The 26,967-nt window shown below is 36.4% G+C and overlaps 1 protein-coding gene across 1 annotated transcript in view; it reads right to left on the reverse strand.

The window, feature by feature from the left end:
* Positions 1–26,967, reverse strand: part of LOC141300003 (A-type potassium channel modulatory protein DPP6-like) — a 69,727-nt gene that overhangs the window by 15,555 nt on the left and 27,205 nt on the right. Inside the window, exons 7-15 of the mRNA XM_073830304.1 lie at positions 15,764–15,918; positions 15,587–15,684; positions 12,454–12,577; positions 10,947–10,985; positions 10,279–10,386; positions 8,827–8,918; positions 6,265–6,312; positions 6,039–6,157; positions 2,236–2,283 (exon numbers count right to left, since the gene is read on the reverse strand). Coding sequence (XP_073686405.1) covers positions 2,236–2,283; positions 6,039–6,157; positions 6,265–6,312; positions 8,827–8,918; positions 10,279–10,386; positions 10,947–10,985; positions 12,454–12,577; positions 15,587–15,684; positions 15,764–15,918 — 831 coding nt within the window. The remainder of the gene's footprint in view (positions 1–2,235; positions 2,284–6,038; positions 6,158–6,264; positions 6,313–8,826; positions 8,919–10,278; positions 10,387–10,946; positions 10,986–12,453; positions 12,578–15,586; positions 15,685–15,763; positions 15,919–26,967) is intronic.

Here is a 26,967-nt window from a genome sequence, read left to right on the forward strand (position 1 = left end):
GATTGAGTGGAAGCAAGGACCAGTTAGCATATTCATGGATCCACTTATACTAAATGAGGTATGGGTCTAAGCTATATTCATGACACAAAGAAATGATTTTTTATAGGGTGGAAAATGTCATTCTTATGATCAAAAATTAGTTTTAAGGGATACAATTAGTGACTGCAGTGGGACTTTAACCAAACTATTCTCTGTGTTTGAAAAAAAAGAGTCATTCCTACAGTTGAGTGAATTTTGAACTGAGCAGGTTTGTTGGGGGAAAAAACATAATTTTATTTTTATCAGAGGGAGAAAATATCTACTTGAAAAAAACAAAACATACTGGTCAAGGTCAGGCTAGTATAACACAAAAATCCTGACCAAATATTTTACATGTGGTCTAGGACATTTATCCAATGCATTTTACAATGCAATGTGTAAGAGAATAGATCTTTGAAGAGAACGAAACCCATTACTAGCTAGGAAAAAACAACATGCTAGAAGATGAAGAATAAGTATTTAAATAGATATACTAAAACAATCCTTTCCTTTTAATTTTTGAAAAGTTTCAGGTACAGACGACAACATTGTCAAAACAATCCCCATTCACACAGATCTGTGAAAATGAATAAAAACAGTGTATTTTCCACCATTGTTGTGTAAATGAATGACCAAAATGCATATGAAGTCTTTTGTTTGTCTTTTGTTAGTAAAAAACTGTGTCACGTAAACGGCCCCTAATACTTTCAAAGGAAATGATGTCTCTGGGAAGTCGTGCGATTTAGGGCATAGGCACAATATTTGAAATGGCAAGTGGCACTAATGTAACGGTGAACTAGAGTTTAAGAGATACAAACTAATTGAATGGTTTATATATTAAAATTTTATGTATTACAATAAATTGTCAAGTAAATGTATGCACTAACACATACAAATTGCTAATTTAGAAAATACATATGTAACCTTTATTTCAAAGTAAAGTTCAGATAACATGACTTGTGCATAAATTTGTGTCAGCACCTACAGTATGCATGGAAATTCATGTGGAATGAAAGCTGATTAACATTTTATGTAAAATAAGCAGTATTGCTTCATAAGGACCAAATCCACCAAACTGAAATGACCCAGCAATGAAATATGACTCCATTACTGCACAAATTGTGATAATTAAATAGATTTGAGGAGTAGGCAATACAGACAGTTGCCCAGGGCAGTGTTCTGTGCACCTGGTGCTCCCACCATATTCTGGCAGTTTCACAGTCTTGCACTCACTCTTCATTCTGCCTGACCTTCTCACCGAAAATTAATTTGTGACCTTGTGGAACGCTTTTTCCAAGCAGTTCCCTATGCTCTGCCATACCTCTTTTCACTTTTAGCTGCACCACAAATATAGGTTAAATGATCCACTCATAAAAAAAAGAGTTTCCTCAGCTGCTAAAATACAAATTATGGGAGGGATGATAATGAAACAGATGAGATTAAGGTTAATCAAGTCATTAAATAGTCTATGCCCTACATTAATTATACATCTATTGACATACAGTGAGGGAAAAAAAAAAATCTTTGCTGATTTTGTGTTTGCCCACTGACTAAGAAATTATTAGTCTATCATTTTAATGGTAGGTTTTTTTTTTAACAGCGAGAGACAGAATAACAACAAAAAAATCCAGAAAAGGCAATTCAAAAAAAGTTAGAAATTGATTTGCATTTAAATGAGTGAAATAAGTATTTGATCCCCTATCAATCAGCGAGATTTCTGGCTCCCAGATGTCTTTTATACAGCTAACTAGCTGAGATTAGAAGCACTCTCTTAAAGGGAGAGTCTTAAACTCTCGGTTTGGGGCTCGATGCAAGATCTCACCTTATGGAGTTTCAATGAGCATGAGAATGGTGTGGAATCAGCACAGAACTACAAAAAATGTCTAAAGTTTGCCAATGAACATCTGAATGATTTAGAGGAGAACTGGGTAATTGTGTTGCCATCAGATGAGACTAATATCGAGCTCTTTGGCATCAACTCAACTCAACGACAAACATGGAGGTGGAATGGCACTTGCTCAGATGGCACATAACCCCTGAAATGAACCATCTTTGCTCATGCATGGTCAACTTTGAGACTCTCTCTTCACCATAGTTTTTCCCACTAGCCCAGTGGTCTCTGGGTAACCCATATATTGTGGTACAGAAAGAGCATAAAGTTTCATCCAAAATTCGAAAACACAAACAATACAGAGAGGAGAAAGGCTGGATACTCACTCTGTCTGTCATGGGTGCTGTAAACCGACACATAAGGAACATCAGGACCTAAAAACATACCAACATAATTGTCAACAAATAATTTACATTTATTCACTTAGCAGATGCTTTTATCCAAAGCGACTTACAATTGGGAATACAACAAGTGATTCATCCCAAGGAGGCAGTTCAACATACAAAGTGCTCAAAAATACCATAGATCAGGCATAGTTAGATGAGTACTGGCTAGAAAGGGAAGATCAAGAAAGAGAGGAGAACAGTTTTTTTTTTTTTTTTTTTTTTTTTTAATTGAGTCAAATAGTGTCGAAAAAAAAATGGGTATTCAGCAGTCGCTTGAAAACTGTTAAGGAGTCTGCATTCCAGATAGGGGTGGGAAGATCATTCCACCAGGCAGGAACGTTGAACGAGAATGTTCTGAAAAGTGATTTCATGCCTCTCTGTGGTGGTACAATGAGGCGTCTTTCACTAGAGGATCTCAGACTTCTGGAGGGAGTGTAGATTCATAGTAGTGAATGGAGGTAGGCAGGTGATGAGCCGGTGGCTGTCCTATATGCCAGCATCAGTGTCTTAAATTTGATGCGAGTCGCAACCGGTAGCCAGTGCAGGGATATGAAGAGAGGTGTGACATGGGCCTTTTTGGGCTCATTGAAGACCAGCCGTACTGCTGCATTCTGAATCATTTGTAGAGGTCTGATTGTACATACTGGAAAACCGGCTAAAAGAGCATTGCAGTAGTCCAGCCTGGAAATGACCAGGGCCTGGACGAGGAGTTGTGCAGCATGCTCTGTTAGGAAGGACCTGATCTTTCTGATGTTATGCAATGCAAACCTGCAAGATCTAGCAGTTTTAGCTATGTGGTCTTTAAACGTCAATTGGTCATTAAAGATTACACCAAGATTTCTGGCTGAAGTCGATGGGGTAATTGTTGATAAACTTAATTGGATGGAGAAGTCATGCTGAAGATTTGGAGTGGCAGGAAAGACAAGGAGCTCAGTCTTTGCTAGATTGAGCTGTAGATGGTGTTTCTTCATCCATGCAGAGATATCCGCCAGGCAGCTTGAGATCCGCGCAGCTACTGATCATCTGGTTTGAATGAAAGATAAAGCTATGTGTCATCGGCATAGCAATGGTAAGAGAAGCCATATGTGACCCTGGACCACAAAACCAGTCATAAGGTTAAATTTTACAAAACTGAGATATATACATCACATGAAAGCTCAATAAATAAGCTTTCTATTGATATATGGTTTGTTAGGATCGGACAATATTTGGCTGAGATACATCTATTCGAAAATCTGAAATCTAAGGGTACAAAAAAAAATCAAAATACTGAGAAAATCGCCTTTAAAAGTTGTCCAAATTAAGTTCTTAACAATGCATATTACTAATCAAAAATTACATTTGGATAGGTTTACAGTAGGAATTTTACAAAAAAATCTTCATGGAACATGATCTTTACTTAATTTCCTAATGATTTTTGACATAAAAGAAAAATCAATAATTTTGACCCATGCAATGTATTTTTGGCTATTGCTACAAATATACCCCAGCGACTTAAGACTGGTTTTGTGGTCCAGGGTCACATATGCCTGTACGATGGGGCCCAGAGATGTAGTGTATATGGAGAAAAGGAGCGGGTCCAAGAACTGACCCCCGAGGAACCCCAGGGACCAGTTGATGAGTTTTGGATACCTCCCCTCCCCAGGCCACCCTGAAAGACCTACCAGAGAGATAGGATTTGAACCAGCGAAGTGAAGTCCCTGTGATGCCCAACGATGAGAGGGTAGACAGGAGGATCTGGTGATTCACCGTGTCAAATGCTGCAGATAGGTCCAGCAAGATGAGTACTGATGATTTGGAATCAGCTTTTGCAGTTCGCAAGGCTTCAGTGACAGACAGTAGCACAGTCTCAGTTGAATGGCCACTCCTGAACCCTGACTGGTTAGCATCCAGTAGATTGTTTTGTGAGAGAAATAAAGATAGCTGTTTGAAAACAGCTCGTTCCAAAGTTTTTGCTATGAATGGAAGGAGAGAGACAGGTCTGTAGTTGTCTACAAGTGAAGTGTTAAGTGTAGGTTTTTTGAGCAGTGGGGTTACCCGGGCCTGCTTAAATGTAGTGGGAAAAATGCCTGTGAGAAGTGATGTGTTAATGATGTGTGTGAGTTCTGGTAGGATCGTAGGAGAGATTGCTTGGAGAAGGTGTGAAGGGGTTTGGATCTATAGGACATGTCGTCGGACGGCTGGAGATGAGAAGTTTGGATACTTCTATCAGCTCAATTTCATAGACCAATGATAAATGCGACAACATGGATGCATTCTGCATAACTTAAGGAAACAACTTAACAACTTAAGGAAAGTTGTACAATTACATTGCACGGCAATTACTGTGCATTTTCTTAGCAACCTGTTTTTAAATTTTTGCCTGCCTACTCACATTTTCTTGTTAAAAATCTAGTTTGGATCATAACACAGTTTCCCATTTGTGACCCTGGACTACAAAACCAGTCTTAAGTAGCACAGGAATATTTGTAACAATAGGCAAAAATACATTGTATTCATTGTACATTGTAGTCAAAATGATTGATTTTTGATTATTGATGCCAACAATTATTAGGATATTAAGTAAAGATCATGTTCCATGAATATATTTTGTAAATTATCTTAAATATATAAAAACCTAATGTTTAATTAAGAACTTAATTTGGACAACTTTAAAAGTGATTTTCTGACTATTTAGATTTTTTTGCTCCCTCAGATTCCAGGTTTTTAAATAGTTGTATCTCAACCAAATATTGTCCTATCCTAACAAACCATATTTCAACAAAAAGTTTATTAATCCTTATGACTGGTTTTGTGGTCCAGGGTTACATCCAGTGTTGGAACAATTAGTAGTGCTATGCTAAAAGGGAGGTAATACAATATGATAAAGAAAAATAAAGCTATAACTATTTATGTACAGTTAAAATGATCTGAAACTAATTAAATAACAATTTATGGATTTTAGCAGATGCTCTTATGCAAAGCTAATAACAATAATATAATTAAAGGTACATGATTGTCATTGCTTGTGCATGTTAGCAGCACTCAAGAGCAGTTTATCTAGTTATTTTACAAGTTCTCTAAAGTTTATTTTATAGCCTGCCACTAACTAAAAAGGTGCTTAAAAGCTTTTGTTAATGAGCGCCTGTGATGAAACTTTAACGAGTGCCGCAACGGCACTGATCGTAAACACAACAGTCATTTCTCCAAGAGTTCTGTCACAGCGGTTCAGTGAATACAAGCATTCAAGCCATCAGAACATATCAGCTGCAGTAGAAACATGCCCTCCAAATAATCAATGCACTTTGCAGAATGAAAACTTCACTGTTGAACAATAACAACACGCTTTTTGACAATGCATCTCACTGTCTCCATGCCTTTCCCTGTTTCTTCTTGCGTAACACTGAACTCATCACGGACATATAAAGCTTGTCAGGAGACAAAATTGAAAGAAAAGGTTTAAGGGCTTTAAATCAACATTCACTGTGGTGTCAACTCACAAGCGTGTATAGAAAATGTTTCAGCGTTATGGTGAGTTCAGACACTCCTTTTTATTCTTAACCTAACAGCTAAACCAAGACTTCACACTAACATTTCTTGACCTTGCATTTCTTGACTTTTTAATAGAAAATAATTATTTACAATTATATTACACTATTATATGTTATGTAAAAAAGCATAATAAGTAACATAATTATATACTCTTTTAATAAAAAAGAGATAAGTACAAGAAACATAAAAAACAAAAACAAAGAGATGTCTACCTTTACAGCTGAGCAGGAAGTAGTCCATGCTGGAACTGAAGAGGCCACTGACGTACCCACAGCTGTCAGTGAAATCACAGGACAGACAGCGGCGGTTGAAGGTGCCCACCGTGTCTGCGCTGGAACAACCACAGACACATTAACACTGTCAGCGGGAACAAGCCTGTGACAGCACAAGCCAAACTTCACAAGGTACAAAACATGAATATTTATGTGCTGTATGTACCTGTAGAGATGTCTTCTTTTAGGGTCATCTTCAGTGCTGAGGAAATATCTGTTCAAAATATAGAAAAACATCAAAACGTACTCCATATAACACTAGCTATAAAAGGATAAAAAGACATTCCATAATATTTACACTGTAGTCCAGTGTACTGACTGAATCAAGAAAGTGAGTGTTTTTGTATGAGAAGGAAATCCTGTGGCTGGAGTGTTGAGGATGAAAACAGAGACCTTGATAATATCAGCTGAAAAGAAAATAGCTTCAGAGGTGGAGAAAGTTATTATTCTTTTGATAAAATAAAAAAAATAAAAATAAAATATAAATATTTGAGATAATGTGCACTAAAGATGCATTGAGAATAAGGCAGAAAAGTCATGTGAATTAAGAAAGTAATTAGAGGCCAAGCACCAAATTGTATCTGTTGGCATTCTTATTATTCTTATAAGTCTATGGCAGCCCATAGAACTGCTTCCAGAAAAGTTATGAAATTTGGCACACTGGTAGAGAATAGTCTCAACATTAACCATAGCAAGACTGGAGTCTCTAACTCAAATTCTCTAGCGCCACCACTTGTCCAAAATTTCACTCGTGTTTTTGCTTATAACTTTTAAACCGTACATTTTAGAAGAACATTTATTTCCCACTGATTCTTTGGCTCATGCCGAGCCAAATGAACACCTAAATGTAAAATTCAACAGGTCAAGATTTTTCACAATTTTGAATTGTTCAAAAAAACCTACTTTTTTGAACTTGTCCTAGATGATTTGTCTGATTTTCACCAAAATTGGCTCAGATCATCATCAGACCATACTGGCAAAAAGTTATGGAATTCAAGTTGATTAGTCAAACCGTTCTCGAATAACGTACAAATGAATTTGACGAAGAGAACACACAAATGGATGTGAGGCTATATCTCTACAATGCTTCAGCCTATTGAGACCAAACATAACCTGAGGCTACCTGCACAGTTTGGGCAATATGAAAAATGGCTATTTTTGGCCAAACATCACAAAACTGGTCGCTCTAGATTCGGTGACACCATGTCGAACCATGTCAGCCAATTAAGGTGTTGGCCATTTTTAATTTTGTCTTAAATGCTTTATTTTACGAACGCAGCGGCGTATCATTACGAAACTCAGTATGTGTCTTCGGCACCATGTCCTGATAGTATTGAAAAAGTTCAGCGGCAGTGCCACCTTGTGGTCAAAAGTTATAATGAAATTTCCAAAAATGCTAATAACTTTTGAGTTTATTAGCCTATTGTAATGAAACTCAAAATTGGTCATGCCAAGAACATAGATACCAATTTTGCCATAGTTAGCCAAAGTTCCTATCCGCTACTTTGATTTATGTTGAAAAATTTTTAGACTCCTCCTAGAACATTGGTCCAATTTTCATCAAATTTTACTCATCTTCAGACCATGCTGACAAAATGTATGGATTTTGTGTCAATATATGAAACAGTTATCATGGTCACACTTTATTTTAAGATTAACTACGGCTTTTGCCTCAATAAACTCCTAATTTGCCACTTATTAATAGTTAGTAAGGTTGTAAAGTTGTTAAATTCAGGGATGTAGAATATGGTCATGCAGAAAAGTTGCTTTATAAGTACTAATAAACAGTCTATATGTTAATAATAGGGCATGTTTATAAGTAACTTGTTAATAGTGAGAATTGTTCCCTACACTAAAGTGTTACCGTTATCGTTTAATGCATCATCAAATTAGTTGGAATCATGCCAAACTGCGTCTGCGTATCTCTGCAAAGCTTTGACATATTGACACCAAACTTTGTATGTGCCATTGTCACCTCACAGTGACCACGCCACATCAATTTGGCAACAGAGCCACCTATTGGTCAAAAGTAATAAACCATCCATTAACCATCAATTATGATTTTTTTTGTAAAATGCTAATAACTTTTGATTAAATAAGCTTTTTGTAATAAAACTGGGTCATGCCGATACCAATGTTGCCATAGTTGGATGTTTATCCTGTCTGTCATTTGGATTTTCTATAAACACCTACTTTTTCAAAATCCTCATAGACTGTTTGTCTGATTTTTACCAAATTCAAGTCAGATCATCTTCAGACTGCGCTGACAAAAAGTTATGGATTTCATGTTGATAGATGAAACAGTTTTTGTACACCACCGCAACAAATTTGAGGTATGATGCCAAACTGCTTCTGAGGCTGTATCTCTGCAAAGCTTTGACATATTGAAACCAATCTTTATTGGTGCCATGGTCACCTCAAACTACCACCACAGTAACACCTACTGGTCAAAAGTAATAATCAATCAATCATAATAATAGTGACTGTATTTTATTTTTCAGCCATTTTGCTTAAAATCGTAAATACAATTTTCATTGATGCTGTTGGTCTGATGCTGCCAACCATGCTTGCATGACTTATCTTGCCTTCTTTGTGCTTGTTCCCTTAATTGCTGCTTGCAGCTATATTTTAAATCAGTTTTGATTTCAAAAACCCTTTAAAAGAAGCCCGTTCTTAAAGACAAATGAATAATTGATGTTCAGTATGTGGTGTTGGTGGATTGGCTCACATTAACTGGCTGTCCTCATCATACGCAAGAACCTGCGTGACGTCCCAGTCTCCTGATGTGATGGACTGCAGAGTATCTGTGCTGCTGTTGGGCTTTATGAAGAAAACAGACATCAATCATACTGAATGTGAATAATAGAATATTATGCTCAGCAACATAATATTTAATAGCCTATACAAGAATGTGTGTCATATTACAAATAGAGAAGGTAGAGCATGTTTGATGAAATTACTAAAGTAAAGGCTTTAAATTAATCACTTAAATTCTGTGTAAAAATGTGATTAGCTGTCACAAAATAAACTGGCTTGGGAAAATGAAGGAACTTGTATGAATTAGGCAGTGTACAATAATATTTTTTTAATAAATTTAATCTCTTTGCTTTTCAGTACTGAGAGATATGTTTATCTAAATATTGTCGTTTAATTAACGTTATTGTTCTTGTCTTTCATTGTAGATGTCACAATCTATCAGCTTTATATCTTTCACTTTTCTCAGAACTGTGAGATACAAACTGTTAATTCTGATGATTTTTTCTCAGAATTGTGTGATATAAACAAGCAATTGCAAAAAAAACCCCTGCAAGATTAAAACTTGTAATTGTGATGCAGTTTTTTTTTTCTCATAATTGCTAAGTTTACATCTCACAATTGCGACTTTTTTTTGCAAGTTATCGTCTCGCAATTAAGACTTCATCACAAATTCTGAAAAAAAAATATATTTTCTCTCCAGATTTGGACTTTATAACTTTATAACTATAAATTTCATAATTCTGAAAAAAAAAAAAAAAAAAAAAGTTAGAACTGCAAGAAACAAACTCACAATTCTGAGAAAAAAGTCACAATTGCGAGTTTATTTCTCACAATTCAGACTTTATTCTTGTGACTGCAAGTTAATATCTCGCAATTCTGACTTTTTTTTCTCAGAACTCATAAATGCAAGATATTAACTTGCAGTCACAAGAATAAAGTCTGAATTGTGAGAAATAAACTCGCAATTGTGAATTTTGAGATAAAAAGTCGCAATTACCTTTTTTTATGGTTTATTCAGTCATGGAAACAGGCTTCAATAAAAATGTTATTTCGTCAAAAAAAAAAAGTGAGAGTAAGAACTGCAAATAATGATGAAACTTTCTGACTGGTTTTAGATAAACCATTCTTTAATGCTGGGTTTTAAAATTGTAAATAATTTTTATACATTTATTTTAATTTATTTTATTATACTGGCAGACATAATATTAATTTCTCTTAAGGTTTATACATCTAAAAAATACTTCAGATATATTTAACAGTATAAATTTCATAGATAATGTCTATTTTGTCGATGTTTTGTGCTTTTTTGTCTTTAGGTTGGTTGTTTCACCTATGTATTTTTCAGAGTTTTTGCTTACAACTAGACTGACGCCTAGTTGCCTTTTATCAAAAAGTTTAAAAACCTCTTTGCTGAAGCTTGTACCTGTGAGATAGACATGGAGATGTGGAAAAACTTTCCTAGTCCTCCTTGTGGGATTGCTCTGGTAAAGAACAGCCTCAGACCGTCTTTAGAGAACAGCGGCTCTTCATTCTGTTAAGAAATGATCATTACCGCCACACCAGCACCATCATTACTGTTATCATCGTGATGTTCTCCTCCCATGGTAGTGTTTCGTCATTTAGTTTGCTCTGCAGAGTTTTATAATTACTGAATTATAAGACCTGCGGGAGCATTAGAGAATGCGTCCGCAGCACAGAGCGGCCGTATGTCTCCAAGCAACAACGTAAGTATTAAAAACATAACAACATATATTAGAATGTGAATTATTATGATAATGCAGCGCATATGTAATAGTGAGTCTGAGCCCTCAGGCTTATTTCTGCAGGAGTCGTACAATCCTTTATTCATGTTATTGCAAAACATTTCATACGGCTACTTCCTCCCTCTGGCAAAAAAACAGACATGAAAAACTAATCAGGAAAAACAATATCAGCTCAAGCACGGTACTGTGGGAAATGTGATAAGACAAACAACATCAAACGTCCTCGACTATTCAAAGCTGTTACCGATGACAAACACTGACATGGCACATCTTATCATTTTTATTTTTATTTTTTGCCCTTGTCTGGGTGGAGGAAGTTAATGCTCACCTGTCTGTGCAGCCACCCCTCACTTTCATCCTCATGTTTCTAAAACAAAAACAGAAAATCACATGGAAAAAATGCAGTGAAACACCACAAGAGTGCAGAATCTAGTTTTTGGCTCATTTAGTCTGTGAGTGGATTCAACCCTCTGCACACACCTTGGGAAAAATATGATTCCAACAAATCCGCTTATCTTCATAAAATGGCGCAGCTTTTTACTAAGATACATTCATATGAATTGAAAATAATTACATGTACAATTTAAAAAAATTTATGCTAGAACTTTAGTAATTAGAACTAAAATGTGGTAAGTTCTAAATCTAAACAGTTGATTAGCAAATGGTTAAAGATTGGTGATTTACTTGCATTTAAAGGGTTGGGCTTTTCTTAATGAAACAATAAGATGTAACACTGCAGTTGAGTAGGAACATTTACCAGCAATCCACAAAGCTGTGACCTGGCAACCCTCAGCGATTAAAGTGCTATTCATGTGAATTGAAAAAAAAAAAAATCAACCTATGCTGTGAAACGGTCGCTTCATTGTATCGCACATCTTCAATTCCTTGTGAAGCATGAATTGACCTTTACAGTGCACTTTGGATTATACCCAGATAGCAAACGTACGTCTGCAAGATGCCTGTTAAAGATCTCTTGATCGGGAAAGCATCTGCTGTGTCCAAACGTCTGGCAGATGTCTGTAAGATGTAAGTTTTACATACAGGTCCTTCTCAAAAAATTATCATATTGTGATAAAGTTCATTATTTTCTGTAATGTACTGATAAACATTAGACTTTCATATATTTTAGATTCATTACACACATTTGAAAGTAGTTCTAGCCTTTTATTGTTTCAATATTGATGATTTTGGCATACAGCTCATGAAAACCCAAAATTCCTATCTCAAAAAATTAGCATATTTCATCCGACCAATAAAAGAAAAGTGTTTTTAATACAAAAAAAGTCAACCTTCAAATAATTATGTTCAGTAATGCCACGCCGCATTGAAGCAGTCATTTCTGCAAAAGGATTCCCGACCAAGTATTGAGGGCATAACTGAACATAATTATTTGAAGGTTGACTTTTTTTGTATTAAAAACACTTTTCTTTTATTGGTCGGATGAAATATGCTAATTTTTTGAGATAGGAATTTTGGGTTTTCATGAGCTGTATGCCAAAATCATCAATATTAAAACAATAAAAGGCTAGAACTACTTTCAAATGTGTGTAATGAATCTAAAATATATGAAAGTCTAATGTTTATCAGTACATTACAGAAAATAATGAACTTTATCACAATATGCAAATTTTTTGAGAAGGACCTGTACATTCTAATTCATAAACATCTTAAAGACATCTAATATACGTCTATTTGACATCTGATAGGAAACGTCCAATAGACGTATTGCAGATGGGCAAACTACGTTTTGCAGATGTAAATGTAAATGCAGATGTCAAATAGACGTCTCCGAGATGTACATGTGCTATCAGGGTACTTAACAAATACTGGCATACCTTGGTGCAGACACCCGTTGTGGCCACACAGAGGGTCAAGATGGAGATATTCTGGGCTCGGTTCAACCAGTTTACAGCCAGTTTCGTGCTTGTGGCCCACTTCACCATCGTCACATAGTACTCGCTGCAAGACAAGTAAGCAAGCAGAAATGTCTTCTAGCACAGTGATTCTCAACTCCAGTCCTCGAGGCCCACTGCTCTGCATTTTGTATGTCTCCTTCATTTAACACACCTGATTCAGATAATCAGCTCGTTAGGAGAAAGATCCATGAACTTAACTGAGTGTGTCAGATTCAGAAACATACAAAATGTGCAGAGCAGTGGGCCCCGAGGACTGGAGTTGAGAATCACTGTTCTAGCAGAAACACTATATATCCAATCACTATGCCTGGACCCAATCTTTAAAAGGTCTTTAAAATAATTTAAATCCATATCTGTCAATAAATTGGGTTTACATTTATTAAATATAAAGACATATTTTAGAATACTTTCAGCTAGGGATGTGTGTGTGTGTGTGTGTGTGTGTGTGTGTGTGTGTGTGTGTGTGTGTGTGTGTGTGTGTGTGTAGAAATTATTCATACCCCTGGCAAATTCTGACGTAAAGTTACTTTTATTCAACCAGCAAGTTTTTTTTGACCGGAAATGACACAGGCTTCTCCCAAAAGATAATAAGACAATGTACAAGAGGCATCATTATGGAAAAAAATATTTCTCAGCTTTAATTTACATTTGAACAAAAAGTGGCATGTCCAAAATTATTCATACTCAGTCTATGGGAAAATCCAAAGTTCTATACTATTCCAAATAGTCCAAGCTGTTCTAAAGCATTCTAATTACCCTGATTCATTGGGAACAGCTGTTTTAATCAACTCAACAGGTGAAAAACAGAAGCTTTCTGCTGTTGGTTTGTGGACAGTCATGGCTAAGACAAAGGAGCTCACTGAGGACCTGCAGCTGCGCATTGTGACTGCTTACAGGTCAGGAAAGGCCTATAAGACCATATCTAAATGTTTTGAAGTTCCAGTGGCTACAGTGCAAAGTATTATTAAAAAAATACAAGACGTTCCGCACTGTGAAAAATCTCAGAGGACGTGGTCGGAAGCCAAAAGTGACACCTGTGCTGGCCAGGAGGATAGTGAGAGAGGTAAAAAAGAATCCAAGGATCACCACCAAGGCCATCCTGATGAATCTGGGCTCTGCTGGTGGCAACATCTGAAGGCAGACAGTCCAACGGACACTGCACACCGCTGGGTTCCACGGACACAGACCAATAAAGGCTTTTCTATTGATTATTGAGAAGGGTATGAATAATTTTGGACATGCCACTTTTTGTTCAAATGTAAATAAAGGTTAGAAATATTTTTTTTCCACAATGATGTCTCTTGTAGATCGTCTTATTATCTTTTGGGAGAAGCCTGTGTCATTTCCGGTCAAAAAAAACTTGCTGGTTGAATAAAAGTACCTTTAAGTCAGAATTTGCCAGGGGTATGAATCATTTCGGGCTTGACTGTATATACAGTGCTTTGCGAAAGTATTCACACCCCTTAATTTTTCATGTTGTGCCTTATGTTAAACTGCTTTAAATTACTTTTTTCCCCACATTAATCTACACTCCATACACCATAATGGCAAAGCAAAAAGCAGGTTTTAACATCTTTTCAAATAATTAAAAAAATAGAAAACTTAATTTTGTCCATTGCATAAGTATTCATACCCTTATCTGGGACATTTAAAAATTTAGCTCAGGAGCATTCATATTGCTTGTAGACATTACTACACTTTGAGTGAATTTAACCTGTGAAAAATTCAATTGAATGGGCATGATTTGGAAAGGACAAACAGCTGAAAATGCATATTAGAGCAAAAACCAAGTCCTGATGTCAAAAACTGCCCATAGAGCACTGAAAGAGGACTGCATCAAGCCACACATCTGGGAAAGAGTTCAGAAAAATTAATGCATTGAAGGTTCACAGAAGCATGTAGTCTCCAATACCCTTAATGGAAGAAGTTCTGGCTAAGCAACTGATAGAGAAGGGCTTTGGTTAGAGTGGTGACCATGAAGCTCTAGTTGAGCTCTATGATCATATATGCGGTAGGAGAAACTTACAGAAGGACAAACATCACTGCACTCCACCAATCTGGGCTTTATGACGGTGTGGCAAGACTCAGAAAAGACACATTTGGAATTTGCCAAAAAGCACCTAAAAGACTCTCAGACTGTGAGAAACAAGATTTTCTAGTCTGATGAACCAGGCACTGCTCACCTGCAGAGTACCATTCCAAAAGTAAAGTGTGGTGGTAGTAGCCTCATGCTGTGGGGCTGCTTTTCAGTGGTAAAGACTGAAGGACTCGTCAAAGTAGAAGAAAAGCTCAATGCCGCAAAATGGCAGATAACTGCCAAATGTTAATGTGCAAATTGTCACATCATAACAAAAAGACTTTAAAGGTGCTTCAGATAAGTACTGCGTTAAGGGTATAAATACTTATGCATTTGTAATAAATGAATGAAGTTGTGACAATTCTGTTTTTACATTGTCAATATGGTGTATGGGGTGTAAATTGATGTGGAAAAAAGTAATTTAAAGCGGTTTAACATAAGGCAGCAACATAAGAAAATTAGAAAAAAAATGAGGTATGAATACTTTTGCAAGGCACTGTAAACTGTATATTATTTCACTTGATATTTGATTTTCAGCTGTGCATGCTTGTCTATTGCAGTTTCTAAATTTGAAATACCTTTGTTGTACCTTGCACCTTATTTTTTAAAAACGAAGCAAAACCCCAAATTTTAAAATCGTCCATTATCGGTTCTTAGCAATAACAAAAAATCAATGCCCCTAAGAAGATATGATGATAAAAAAAATGTATAATATTTTGCGTTTGGTTGCAAAACTTTTGAGCTCTCTCACAATATAGTGTTGATTAATATAGAAGAAACTTTCTTTTGTTGCGTTCTCTTGCAAAAGTATTCCATTACCCTGTGAAAGCACTGAAATATATTTTTATTCCCACCTCCTATTATTTTCATCACAAAAATGTTGCTACTGAACGCAAAGTTTAATTTCTTCAAAGTAATTTTCTCTAATAATTAACCTATTAATTTGAGGTGTAAATGAGAATACAGTCAGCCTACCCTATTCTTTGGTCCTCCGGTCTTCTCATCTCAACGGTGTGCAGAGGGCCATTGAGATTGACAACATAAAGAGAGACAACAGGGTTTTCCTCTCCTGCCTGGAAGAAAAACATTCAAGCATAACACATTATCATCTTGAGAACTATCCTTATGTTTACGGCCGCGCATAATCTTTACCTTGGGGTAATGGTATTGTCTTGCCGTAGGGTAGATGGAGCCGGTGAACATTGGGATCTCCATTTTGGGCACCAGCGTGTCGTTGATGGTCGCGTAAGCAAGCCTGGCCCCATCCGGAGACCACCAGTGTGCGATGTGGGACTTAAGGATCTCCGCTGTGCAAGAAAGATTCAGGAGTTTCTCTCAGTCATATTTCACAGCAGTTCAATCACTCGAATAATTGCAGGAATAGTAAAAAGTAATCATCCATGACACAGCGTCTCTCAGGTCTCATTCCAGCTACATCCACACACACACACAACACACACACACACACACACACTCAGATTTCCCATCTTCATTCCGATACAGTTGATGCACCTGGCCGCGGTTAAGAGCATTTCTCCATAACCACCTGTTTCTGTACGAATCTTTGCTTCCCTCACACAGAGGCAGAGAGGAAGGTTCTGGCCCATAAATCACGGGGCGGACTGTAATCTCAGCGGGGCCGGCGAGAGTGAGTGCCGGCCCTCTCCATCAAGTGCCCCTTCTCTTCTACAATCTCAAGGAAAAAAAGCAATTTCTGGACGCCACCAAAGGCTGCGGAAATAGGGTCTGACCCCTCTTCCTGTGCTCAAATAGGCAGGAAGTTGCATGATCAGCACAGTTCTGCTCACTTCATCACCGACAGAGAAAGTGAGTGAACGAATGTGCCCAGAAAGCTTATGTTGACATCTGAGGTTTTTGACAGTTATTAATAGCTGGTAGCCTACAGTATGTTTATATATTGAATTTTTTGCTTTCAATTTTATTTTAAATTCATATGGATATGTTATGGTAACATATACTGTTTGTGGTAAATAAGATTTTTTTTTTTATTTACATTTTTATTTAGCAAGGGTGCACTAAATTCACAAAGACATTATGCCAGACTTCTATTTCAAATAAATGCTCTTTTGAACTTTCTATTCATTAAAGAAAAAAGCTATCACAAATATTACAATTCAAAAATGCAATTTTATTTAGTATTGACCTGAATATGATATTTCACATAAAAGAGGCTTTAATATAGTCCACAAGAGAAAATAATAGTTGAATAGTTGTTCATGAGTCCCTTGTTTGTTCAGAACAGTTAAACTGCCCGCTGTTCTTCAGAAAAGTCCTTCAGGTTCCACAGATTCTTTGTTTTTTCAACATTTTTGTAGCCTGGGTGTCCCCATACTGCCTTGCGCAGCGCGATTTTATTCACGCTTCTAGTCAGTCTGGAAACCATGGACCTAATTTTCACCTAAGATAGGGAACCAATCACAGAACGGGGAGGGAGCAGCAAGACGATGACGCCTTCTATGCGACTCACCGAAGCAGTTTGTTACTATGGATCCAGCACGGCAGTAGCCGCGGTTATCTTTCGTGTCTACACCGGACGCGAGCGGCGTGACCCGACGCGACAAATGACATTAGAACCTATTATGCTGTCTACATTGGATGCGGCGAGACACGGCAAATCCCGACTGTAATCTGCTGCCGCGTTCTATTTATGACGTGCTCACACAAAAGTTTAAATGATTTGCAACGGTCGCCTTGTCGCGTCCAGTGTAGACAGACTTTAGCTGTTGCGGTGCGGCAACTGTCGCGTCCGGTGTAGACACGGTATAGTGTTCTAAGTAGTTTAGAACGCAAGTTTATTTTGAAAAAAAAGAGCAACTTTAGGCGTTCGCTCTACATACGTCATCCGGTATAATTGAAACGATTGGCTATGAGCTACGCACAGGCGCTTTTGATAGACATTCGTATCGCCCAATAAACGGCTCTGGGCATTCGTAAACCACGCCTCAAATACGAGAAAATGAACATGTGGTTCCCAGACCACGAATCATGACGAAGTCATAATGTGGTCTGGTGATAGCCAGGCTAACATTTTTGTGTATTTGAACCCTTTCCAACAATGACTGTATGATTCTGAGACCCATCTTTTCATACTGGCGACAACTGAGGGAGTCATATGTAACTATTACAGAAGGTTCAAATGCTCAATGATGCTTCAGAAGGAAAAACTATGCATTAACAGCCAGGGGTGTAAACTTTTGAAACAAATGAAGATGTGCTTTTTTCTTATTTTGCCTAAATATCTTCTTTTTTTTTCATTTAGTACGGCCATTCAGAAGGGACAGCAGATTCTTAGATGTTTCCCAGAAGACAAACAGTGTTCACAGTGTGTGTGTGCGTGTGTTTGTTCACTTCTCACTTGGATGGGTTAAATGCAGAGGGCCAATTTCGAGTATGGGTCACCATACTTGACAATACGTCACGACTTTAAAATAAGTTCCCCCCCAACCCTCTTGATTCATTGTGAGTTTTTGAATTTTCTGTAATAGTTGTATATGAGTCCCTCAGTTGTCCTTAGTGTGAAAAGATGGATCTCAAAACCATACAGTCTTTGTTGGGTTCAAATACACAAAAATGCTGAAAAGTCAAACAATCTGTGGGACCTGAAGGATCATTCAGGCAGCAATACAGTAAACTTTTTTATCAATTCAACTATTATTTTCTCTTGTTGACTATATGTAAATGTAAATGTATTTTATGTGAAATATCTTATTCAGGTCATACGTATGTAAGTTGTGTATTTTTAAACTACTTTTATTTGCGTAGCAGACGTTTGGAAAATATTAAATTTGTTTTAATTTTGCATACTATAAGTTTAAGCCACAAAAGTCTTACTTGCCCATGGCTTCAAATGTCCTCAAAAATGTTGGCTTTTCAGTCAGTAAGAAAGCTTCTTAGAGGTAACAAGACAAATTGACACGTCTTATCCAATGAGGTGCCTTCATTTTGTTAGCTTTTAGATGTATATTTCACTGACAATGTTATCCAGCAATCCAATTATGGGTCCATATAGCTTGAAAAAGATTTTGATTCACATTTTTGAGTGAACTAGTCATTTAATGCCACTGAGGACAATAACTGCATTAGAACACAGCACAGATGTATCCTTCACTGCCAATGATATCCCACAATCCGGTGCAGTTCGAGTCAGGGGTCCATATATAATAGCTTGGAAAACATTTTGATTCTCTTTTTGGTTGAACTAGCCCCTTAATGCAACTGAGGACAATAACTGTATCAGCAGCTGAGAGTTTCAGCAACGTATTTTAATGCCTAGAGAGCATGATGTGGATATTTTAGAGGAAGTGCTTGTGACTATCATGGGAGCTTTTCAATGATCATTACAGAGATGCTGACCCGTGGATGAACCACAGCAAGCCTGCCGCAAACATCTCTGCACAAAATAGCAAAAATGCCTCTCATTAGGGATAAGATGTCAGAAACCCTGCAAACACATCTCTCTCTCATTGCTGTTTTCGGTGTCTCTCTGTGCCCTTTCTTCTGTTGAACACACACTCACACTCTCAGTAGTAAGCCAGGAAGCTTGTTGGGCTGTTGATTGCTCACACAGGGAGGTTTAATGGCAGAGCTGAATGACGGATGAAACAGGAGTATGTGTTTTGAGAGCTGGAGGACAGTAAAGTCGTGTCTAGCACACACACACAGTCCTCTCACACTTGTCCTTTTTTAATCAGAGGACACAGCTGTAGAATAGGGGAAAATGAGCTGATAGTTTAGGACATAAAACTTTACTGTTCAGACTGAGCATTTCCATTATCCATTTTTCTTCCCATTATTCAAAAACAACAACAAAAAACACTAAACCAGATAAACATATATTGGTTAACATTCTGAAATTCTGACTTTTATGCTCAAAACTGATTTTTTTTTTTTTTACTTTATATCACACTATTCTGGCTTTTTTGATCTTACGCTATGTCATTAATCTGGATACATCTGAAAATGGTGTTTTCATTTTAAAAGAGGGGGGCGGGGGTCCAATGCTGTTTCATGCATGTTAAGTTATTTACACTGTTAATTCTCATGGATTCTGGCCAAAGGTTTCTTACAAGTTTCAGAAAGTTTTTTTTCGATCCTGGCTCTTCATGACATCCTGAAGGGTGGAACTCCTTGTATGGGCATTTCTCCCGAAAGAGCGCGCCCACGCACACATCGACCAAAACGAGAGGAAGAGCAAGAGTGCACCCATCAATGTGCATTATTCGGCTGCACTGCTGCATGAAACTCACTCAGGAAGAATGTCTTTAAAGAAGTGTGGTTTTGGTAGTAAGGCAAAGATAACCTTGCTCAGCTTCCCGAAGAACCCAGTGTTACGTGAACAGTGGATGATGCGGTTTCTTTTTTGGGGCAAAAACTGAGTTTTGCATATGTGTTTGTTGACGAATGTTTTATAAACAAGGCCCAGTTTCATGCTGGATTTGCACATCGTTTGATACTGAAAGATGGAGCGGTCCCAGCTATAAAAGATAGGTCATGATTCAGAACTGCAGATGGTACGTGAAACGGCATCAAATGTCTGTGTTTTGTTGACAATCAGCGCGCAAGTTCTCATCAATCTTTAGCTTCGTCCACGGCGCGCCTCCAGGAGCTCGGCTGTTTTCGGAGAGAATCGTAAAGCTGTATCTTTCTTTTGTAAATATGATAAAACTAAAGACTTTTTAAAGATATGAAGGATGTAGTACTACTCTATAGGTACTCAAGATTAACATAAGTTTTCAAAAGTATGCTACGTCATTATTCTGGATACATCTGAAAATAGTGTTTTCATTTTAAAACACTCTCCCTCCACTCTAGCGTTTTTCAAAAGTTTCTCATACACAATGAAACAACGAAAAGCATTAAATTTGCTTTACTGCACATTCGTAAAGCCTTATAAATGCAAGATGGTACAGACGGAACAGACATTATACATTTTCATGCAATTCTTCTGGCAGGATTATTTTCATTAGGAAAATACCTCAACATTCACTGACGTGTCCTGGTTGCACTGACTCACTGTTATATGTTTCTTTTAAAATGCAACTGCCCTCATGTTTTGCCATAAACAGCAATCGCAAGTAAATTTTCTGTCATCTTTGTGGGACTTTGATGTGAAGAGTATACACAAAGCAACCTATTTGTAGCTACAGTGTGAAAGTGAATAGCACAAAACGGTATAAACACAGATAACTAAACATGCATCCATTTTCAAAAGCCTCCATTTTCAAAAGAGTCCACACTACAAACTTATCCACTTTGAAGAGCATTTTCAGAAAGCTCAGTTTTCCTTGACAAAAACGGCATCTCAGTGTGGAAGGAAAGCCAAACCAGAGAGTATTAGTGACAAGGCCTTAGGAGTTAACTTCTAGTAATTCTGACTATTTTACTAAAACTTGCAAGTTTACATCTTGCAATTTGGATTTTCTTAGAATTGTGAGTTAAGAACAGTTCAGACTTTATTTCTCACAATTATTAAAGTTTATATCTTGTAATTTTGAGTTAACATTTTGCAATTCTGACTACTTTTTTTAAATTTCAAGTTTAAATCTCACAATTCCAGCTTTCTTTCTCAGATTTCCAGGTTTATAAAATACAGTTTTTACTTTATTTACTTAATTACCAAACTGCTGAGTTAATTGTAATCTTATATTTCAAAATTGTGAGATATAAAAATACAAAATAAAAGAAAGAAGAAATAAACTATAAAGTCATAATTGTGTTATAAAAAAATTTACTAATATCAGAATTTCAAGATGTTAAAGGTATGGTTCACCCAAAAAACGAAAATTTTATGTTTATTTGCTCATCCCCAGGGCGTCCAAGATGTAGGTGACTTTGTTTTTTCAGTAAAACACAAACAAAGATTTTTCAACTCAAACCGTTGCAGTCTGTCAGTCATATAATCGCAGTCAATGGGAACCAAATCTTTGACAGTAAAAAAAAGCATACACAGACAAAACCAAATTAAAGCGCCGGCTGTTGTAAATGCACTCAATACAGTTGAATGTTGTGGTGGATCAGAGGTAAATAATAATACAAATACTGTTCAGTTTCTTGCACAGACCGATCGTTTTGTTTTAACATCTCAATGCATCATCACAAGCCGCAGGGTTTAATTTGGTTTTGTCTGTGTATGTTTTTTTTTACTGTCAGAGATTTGGTGCCCACTGACTGCCATTATATGACTGACAGACTGCAACGGTTTGAGTTAAAAATCTTTGTCTAGAACATTTGTGTTCTACTGAAGAAACAAAGTCACTTACATCTTGGATTTTTTTTAGTTTAGGGGCGGAAACAGGCTTCTATACATTTGAGTAAGAATTTGTTGTGTGGTGAATTTTATACTGCTTGCCTGTTGTTGCCACACACACACACACACACACACACACACACACACACACACACACACACACACACACACACACACACACACACACACACACACACACACACACACACACACACACACAGAGGCAGATGAAAAGCCCAATGCCTGATGTGACAGGACCCAGACAATCCCATAAAGGTGACCCACAGGACGCACTGCACCCAATGTAGCCCTGGACACACACTTTAGTTGTACGATCTCACATTTGGTTGCCTAAATACACTCAGACAATCAACAAATAGAGTACATATGTGTTACAACATGTCCTCTTTAGAGTCTGCTGATTTCTGCTTTACATTGATCATACTGCACCAGTAAGAGATCAATCAAACAAGTCCACTGTTCACGTTCTGCACGTCAGCACACGTCTCTCTACTGTATGTCTGTAAGCAGTACATTTCTAAGATTCTCATTTAAATTCAAAAGAGCCCTAACAAACATGACTTTAGCGTTGTTCATCACCTTCATTGGATTCATCAGGGTAATAACAGGCTTCTAACAAACCATTAGCAACTTAATTAGCTGGAGTTCATTGAGAAGATAATTCAATGAGGGTGAAGGCCTGTGGAGGTCTGATCAGCTTCACTAGCGCACGCGAACACAAGCACTCAACTAAAGCCATTTGTCATTACAAACACTACTGCATGTTAGGGAAGCAGTTTTGGTTTGGATTTGTATTTCTTCAATTTAATTTTAGTTTAAGTTATTTTGCTAGTATTAAATAATATTGTTATGTATTAGTTGTAATTTTTCTTTACATTTAGCTTTGAATAAATAAATAAATTTTTATTTTAGTTTGGGTAATTTGCTATTTCAACGTATTTTATTTTACATAGCTGTCAAGGCAACATTTATAATTTCACTGAATCTTATTTTAAGTAATAATGTAATATTACATTTTTTATATATATTTTAATATTTAATCAAAAATGTTAGTTATTTTTTTGCTTTTTTTTTTTTTTTTTAGAAAAATTGATTTGAGGCTTGTTGCACATTAAGGATGCAGTAACAGTCATCTAAACATGTTTTGTTTAGTAATCCTGACTGAATTCAAATGAATTTGAGCTTTAGCTTCTGTTCCTTGTATTAATGAATGACCATTTCAGTCTAAATGTGGCGCTCCTCCTCATGAAGATTTCATAAAGACCATTCTATAATGTATGGCCGTTATCAAAGGAAATAATCAATGTCGTTATTATTTTTTTCCACAGCTCCAGCTGTGTCACACTTCAGAAACGCTGCCAGTGTGAAAACTCAAAGCACTCCTGCTGTTGCAGTCACGCAGGAGAAATTACACAGGCAATGTGAACCAGACGACTAGTCGACCGCCCTGACCATCCCTACAGCACCAAACTCATGAGAGCACACGGTTCAATTTTAGCTCAAGAACAGCATTAATTAACACTCCTTTTGGGAGGTGTGCGGAATATGAGTAGAGTATATCTCCCAGCTGCAAATTGTAGGGTGTTGAAAAAGGGCTAGTCATTTTTTTTGTGGACTGCTAAAACATGTGATTATGCTGTCATGTGATACAGAAGTGTGTAAAGCACATAGGCCTCATTAGCAGCTAATCTAAAGGATTGTTTTACACTCTGCAACACACTTAGACAGTGCTTTTCTCTAAGAGGTCTGTTTGCAGCAGTGAGAGAAGTGACTAAATCAAAGTTGCAGTGCTACTACGTTTGCTACATTTTCCAATAACAAGCCATTTTTATATATACAGTTGAAGTCAAAAGTTTACATACACCTTGAAGAATCTGCAAATTGTTAATTATTTCATCAAAATAGAGGGATCATACCAAATGCATGTTATTTTTTGTTTAGTACTGACGTGAATAAGATATTTCAATAAAACATGTTTATATAGTCCACAAGAGAAAATAATAGTTGAATTTATAAAAATGACCCAGTTCAAAAGTTTACATACACTTCTTAATACTGTGTTTTTAGAAAAGTGCTTCAGGTCCCAGATTCTTTGGTTTTTCCGCATTTTTGTGTTTTTGAACCCTTTCCAACAATGACTGTATGATTTTTTAGATCCATCTTTTTGCAATGAAGACAACCGAGGGACTCTAATGCAACTAATGCAGAAGGTGCAAACGCTCACTGATGCTTCAGAAGGAAAAACATTGCATTAAGAGCTGGGGGTGTAAACTTTCGAATGGAATAAGGATGTGTATATTTTCCTTATTTTGCTTAACTGTCATATTTTCTTTTTCATTTAGCACTGCCTATCAGAAGCTACAGATGATACATGCTCCCCAGAAGACAAAATAAGTTACATTTACCCTGATCTTCAATAGCCATTGTTGGAAAGGGTTCACAAAATACACAAAAATGCTGAAAAATCAAAGAATCTGAAGGACCTGAAGGATTTTTCTTAAGAACAGGGGGCAGTTTAACCATTTAGGACAAACAAATTTTTTTTTATAAATAAATATATTACATATAAATAAATAAAAACAAACAAACAATCAAAAAGCTGTGGATCATTCAGGTAACAACAAAATTATTTTATATACAACTATTATTTTCTCATGTGGCCTCTATGAAAACGTCTTTTATGTGAAATATCTTATTCAGGTCAGTACTAAATAAAAAAATAACATGCATTTTAATTAATTAATTATTATTATTTTTTTTTTTAAGAAACATGTTATATTCATTAAATCTGCATTTATTTGATCAAAAACTAACATTGTTTGTTCAAAACAGAAATCATTTTAATATACTTGTTTAATATATTTGATATTAAATATTATATAATTCTATATTTTATATAATTCTACAATATAAATATTATATGATTTAAATATAATTAATTGCTCCTTAATAAACATTTCTTATCATCAATGTTAAAAACTGTTGTGCTGTAATACTACTGACGAGGAATATGAGGATCGTCAATATCTCCTGTAGGACAAAAAGAACACTGAAAGAAAAAAACATGACATTCATGGAAACAGAAAATAGTTTCCTTTCTCTTTGTAACCAATGTAGGTCAGTTCAGTCACTTAATTCAGCAGGGGGCAGTAGAGAGCCTTAGTAAGAGATTGCAGTCTAAAAGCTGTAATGATACTTCAGGTTATGACTGCACACAAACCGCACACACGCTTTAATTAGATTAATGATATCTAGTTATCAGAAAAACAAGAAGCTGTCTGCATATCATGTGTGTTCTCAAAACCAGCCTCTGAGATTACTGAATAACGGGATGCAAGTCAGATGACAAAAGAGAGATGATATTAGTGAATTAAACTTTAATAAAAAATCACTTAATTTCAGCTATATGCATAACTATTCCAACCAAAACATAAGGTCATATGTAGACAGCCATCGGCAACAAACTGAGTACAGAGAACATCGCTGTGGCCAGAAAGTTTGGCTTTCTTTACATACATGTTCACTGGCGCAGATGAGCATCATTTTCAGTTAATTCTCTATGGGAGCTGAATGGCAGGCTTGTACAAGGGATTTTGGGATTGACAGTAGGTGCAAAGCAAGTGGTGAGAGTGTTGAAACATTGGAAACTGCAGAATTGAATGCATACGAAAGGCTAAAAATGCTGGGCGGCAGCATACCGCTGTGAGGTGTAGGGAGGTCTGTCATAAACGTTTCAAAATCTGTCTGGAGCGTTCTGCCAGATTTAGTGCTTAAAGGAAGAGTTCACCCAAAAATTAAAATTTGCTGAAGATGTACTCACCCCCAGGCTATGCCAGATGTAGATGAGTTTGTTTCTTCATCAAAACAGATTTGGAGAAATTTAACATTACATCACTTGCTCACCAATGGACCCTCTGCAGTGAATGGGTGCCATCAGAATGAGAGTTCAAATAGCTGATAAAGCATCACAACAATCCACAAGTAATCCACACAACCCCAGTCTATCAATATCATCTTGTGAAGTGAAAAGATAAGTGTTTGTATGAAACAAATACATTATTAAGATGTTTTTAACTTAACATGTTGTTACGGCTGGCTACACTATAAGTCCTCTATCTGTTTCTTTCTCCAGTGAAAAAGTTGTTCTGCCTGAATCAGGAGAGAAATATGGACAGATCAAGCACCGTTTACAAGTGAAAACAGTCCAAAACTAATATGTTGGTGGATTTTAATGTGAGAGGACAACAGGACTTCTTCACTGGAGAAAGCATTATTATACATTATAGGCAGAAACAATGGTTTATATAACATAAAACTCTTTAATGATACATTAAACGTTTCTTAGAAACACACAGCTTTTTCGCTTCACAAGACATTAATTAATAGACTGAAGTCATGTGGATTACTTGCAGATTATTGTGATGTTTTTATCAGCAGTTTGGACTCTCATTCTGTCGGCACCCATTCACTGCAGATGATCCATTTTTTTAGCAAGTGATATAATGCTAAATTTCTTCAAATCTGTTCTGATGAAGAAACTGTTCTGATGTTAATTATTTTGCCAAAATAAGAGAGATCATAGAAAATTCATGTTATTTTTAATTTAGTACTGACCTGAATAAAATATTTCACATAAAATATGTTTACATATAGTCCACAAGAGAAAAAAAAAATGTTGAATTTATAAAAATTACCCTGTTCAAAAGTTTACATAGAGTATGATTCTAAATACTGTGTTTTTTGTTTGTTTGTTTAGTGATAGTTGTTCATGAATTCCTCGTTTGTCCTGAACAGTTAAGCTGCCTGCTGTTCTTCAGAAAAATCCTTCAGGTCTCATATATTCTTTGGTTTTCCAGCATTTTTGTGTATTTGAACCCTTTCCAACAATGTCTGTAAGATTTTGAGATCCATCTTTTCACACTGAGGACAACTGAGGGACTCATATGCAACTATTACAGAAGGTTTAAATGCTCACTGATGCTTCAGAAGGAAACACAATGCATTAAGAACCAGGGGGTGAAAACCTTTTGAATTTAAAGATTAGAGTAAAAGTAACTTATTTTGTATT

Source organism: Garra rufa, chromosome 24 (assembly GCF_049309525.1).
Source record: "Garra rufa chromosome 24, GarRuf1.0, whole genome shotgun sequence".
Taxonomy (NCBI): domain Eukaryota; kingdom Metazoa; phylum Chordata; class Actinopteri; order Cypriniformes; family Cyprinidae; genus Garra; species Garra rufa.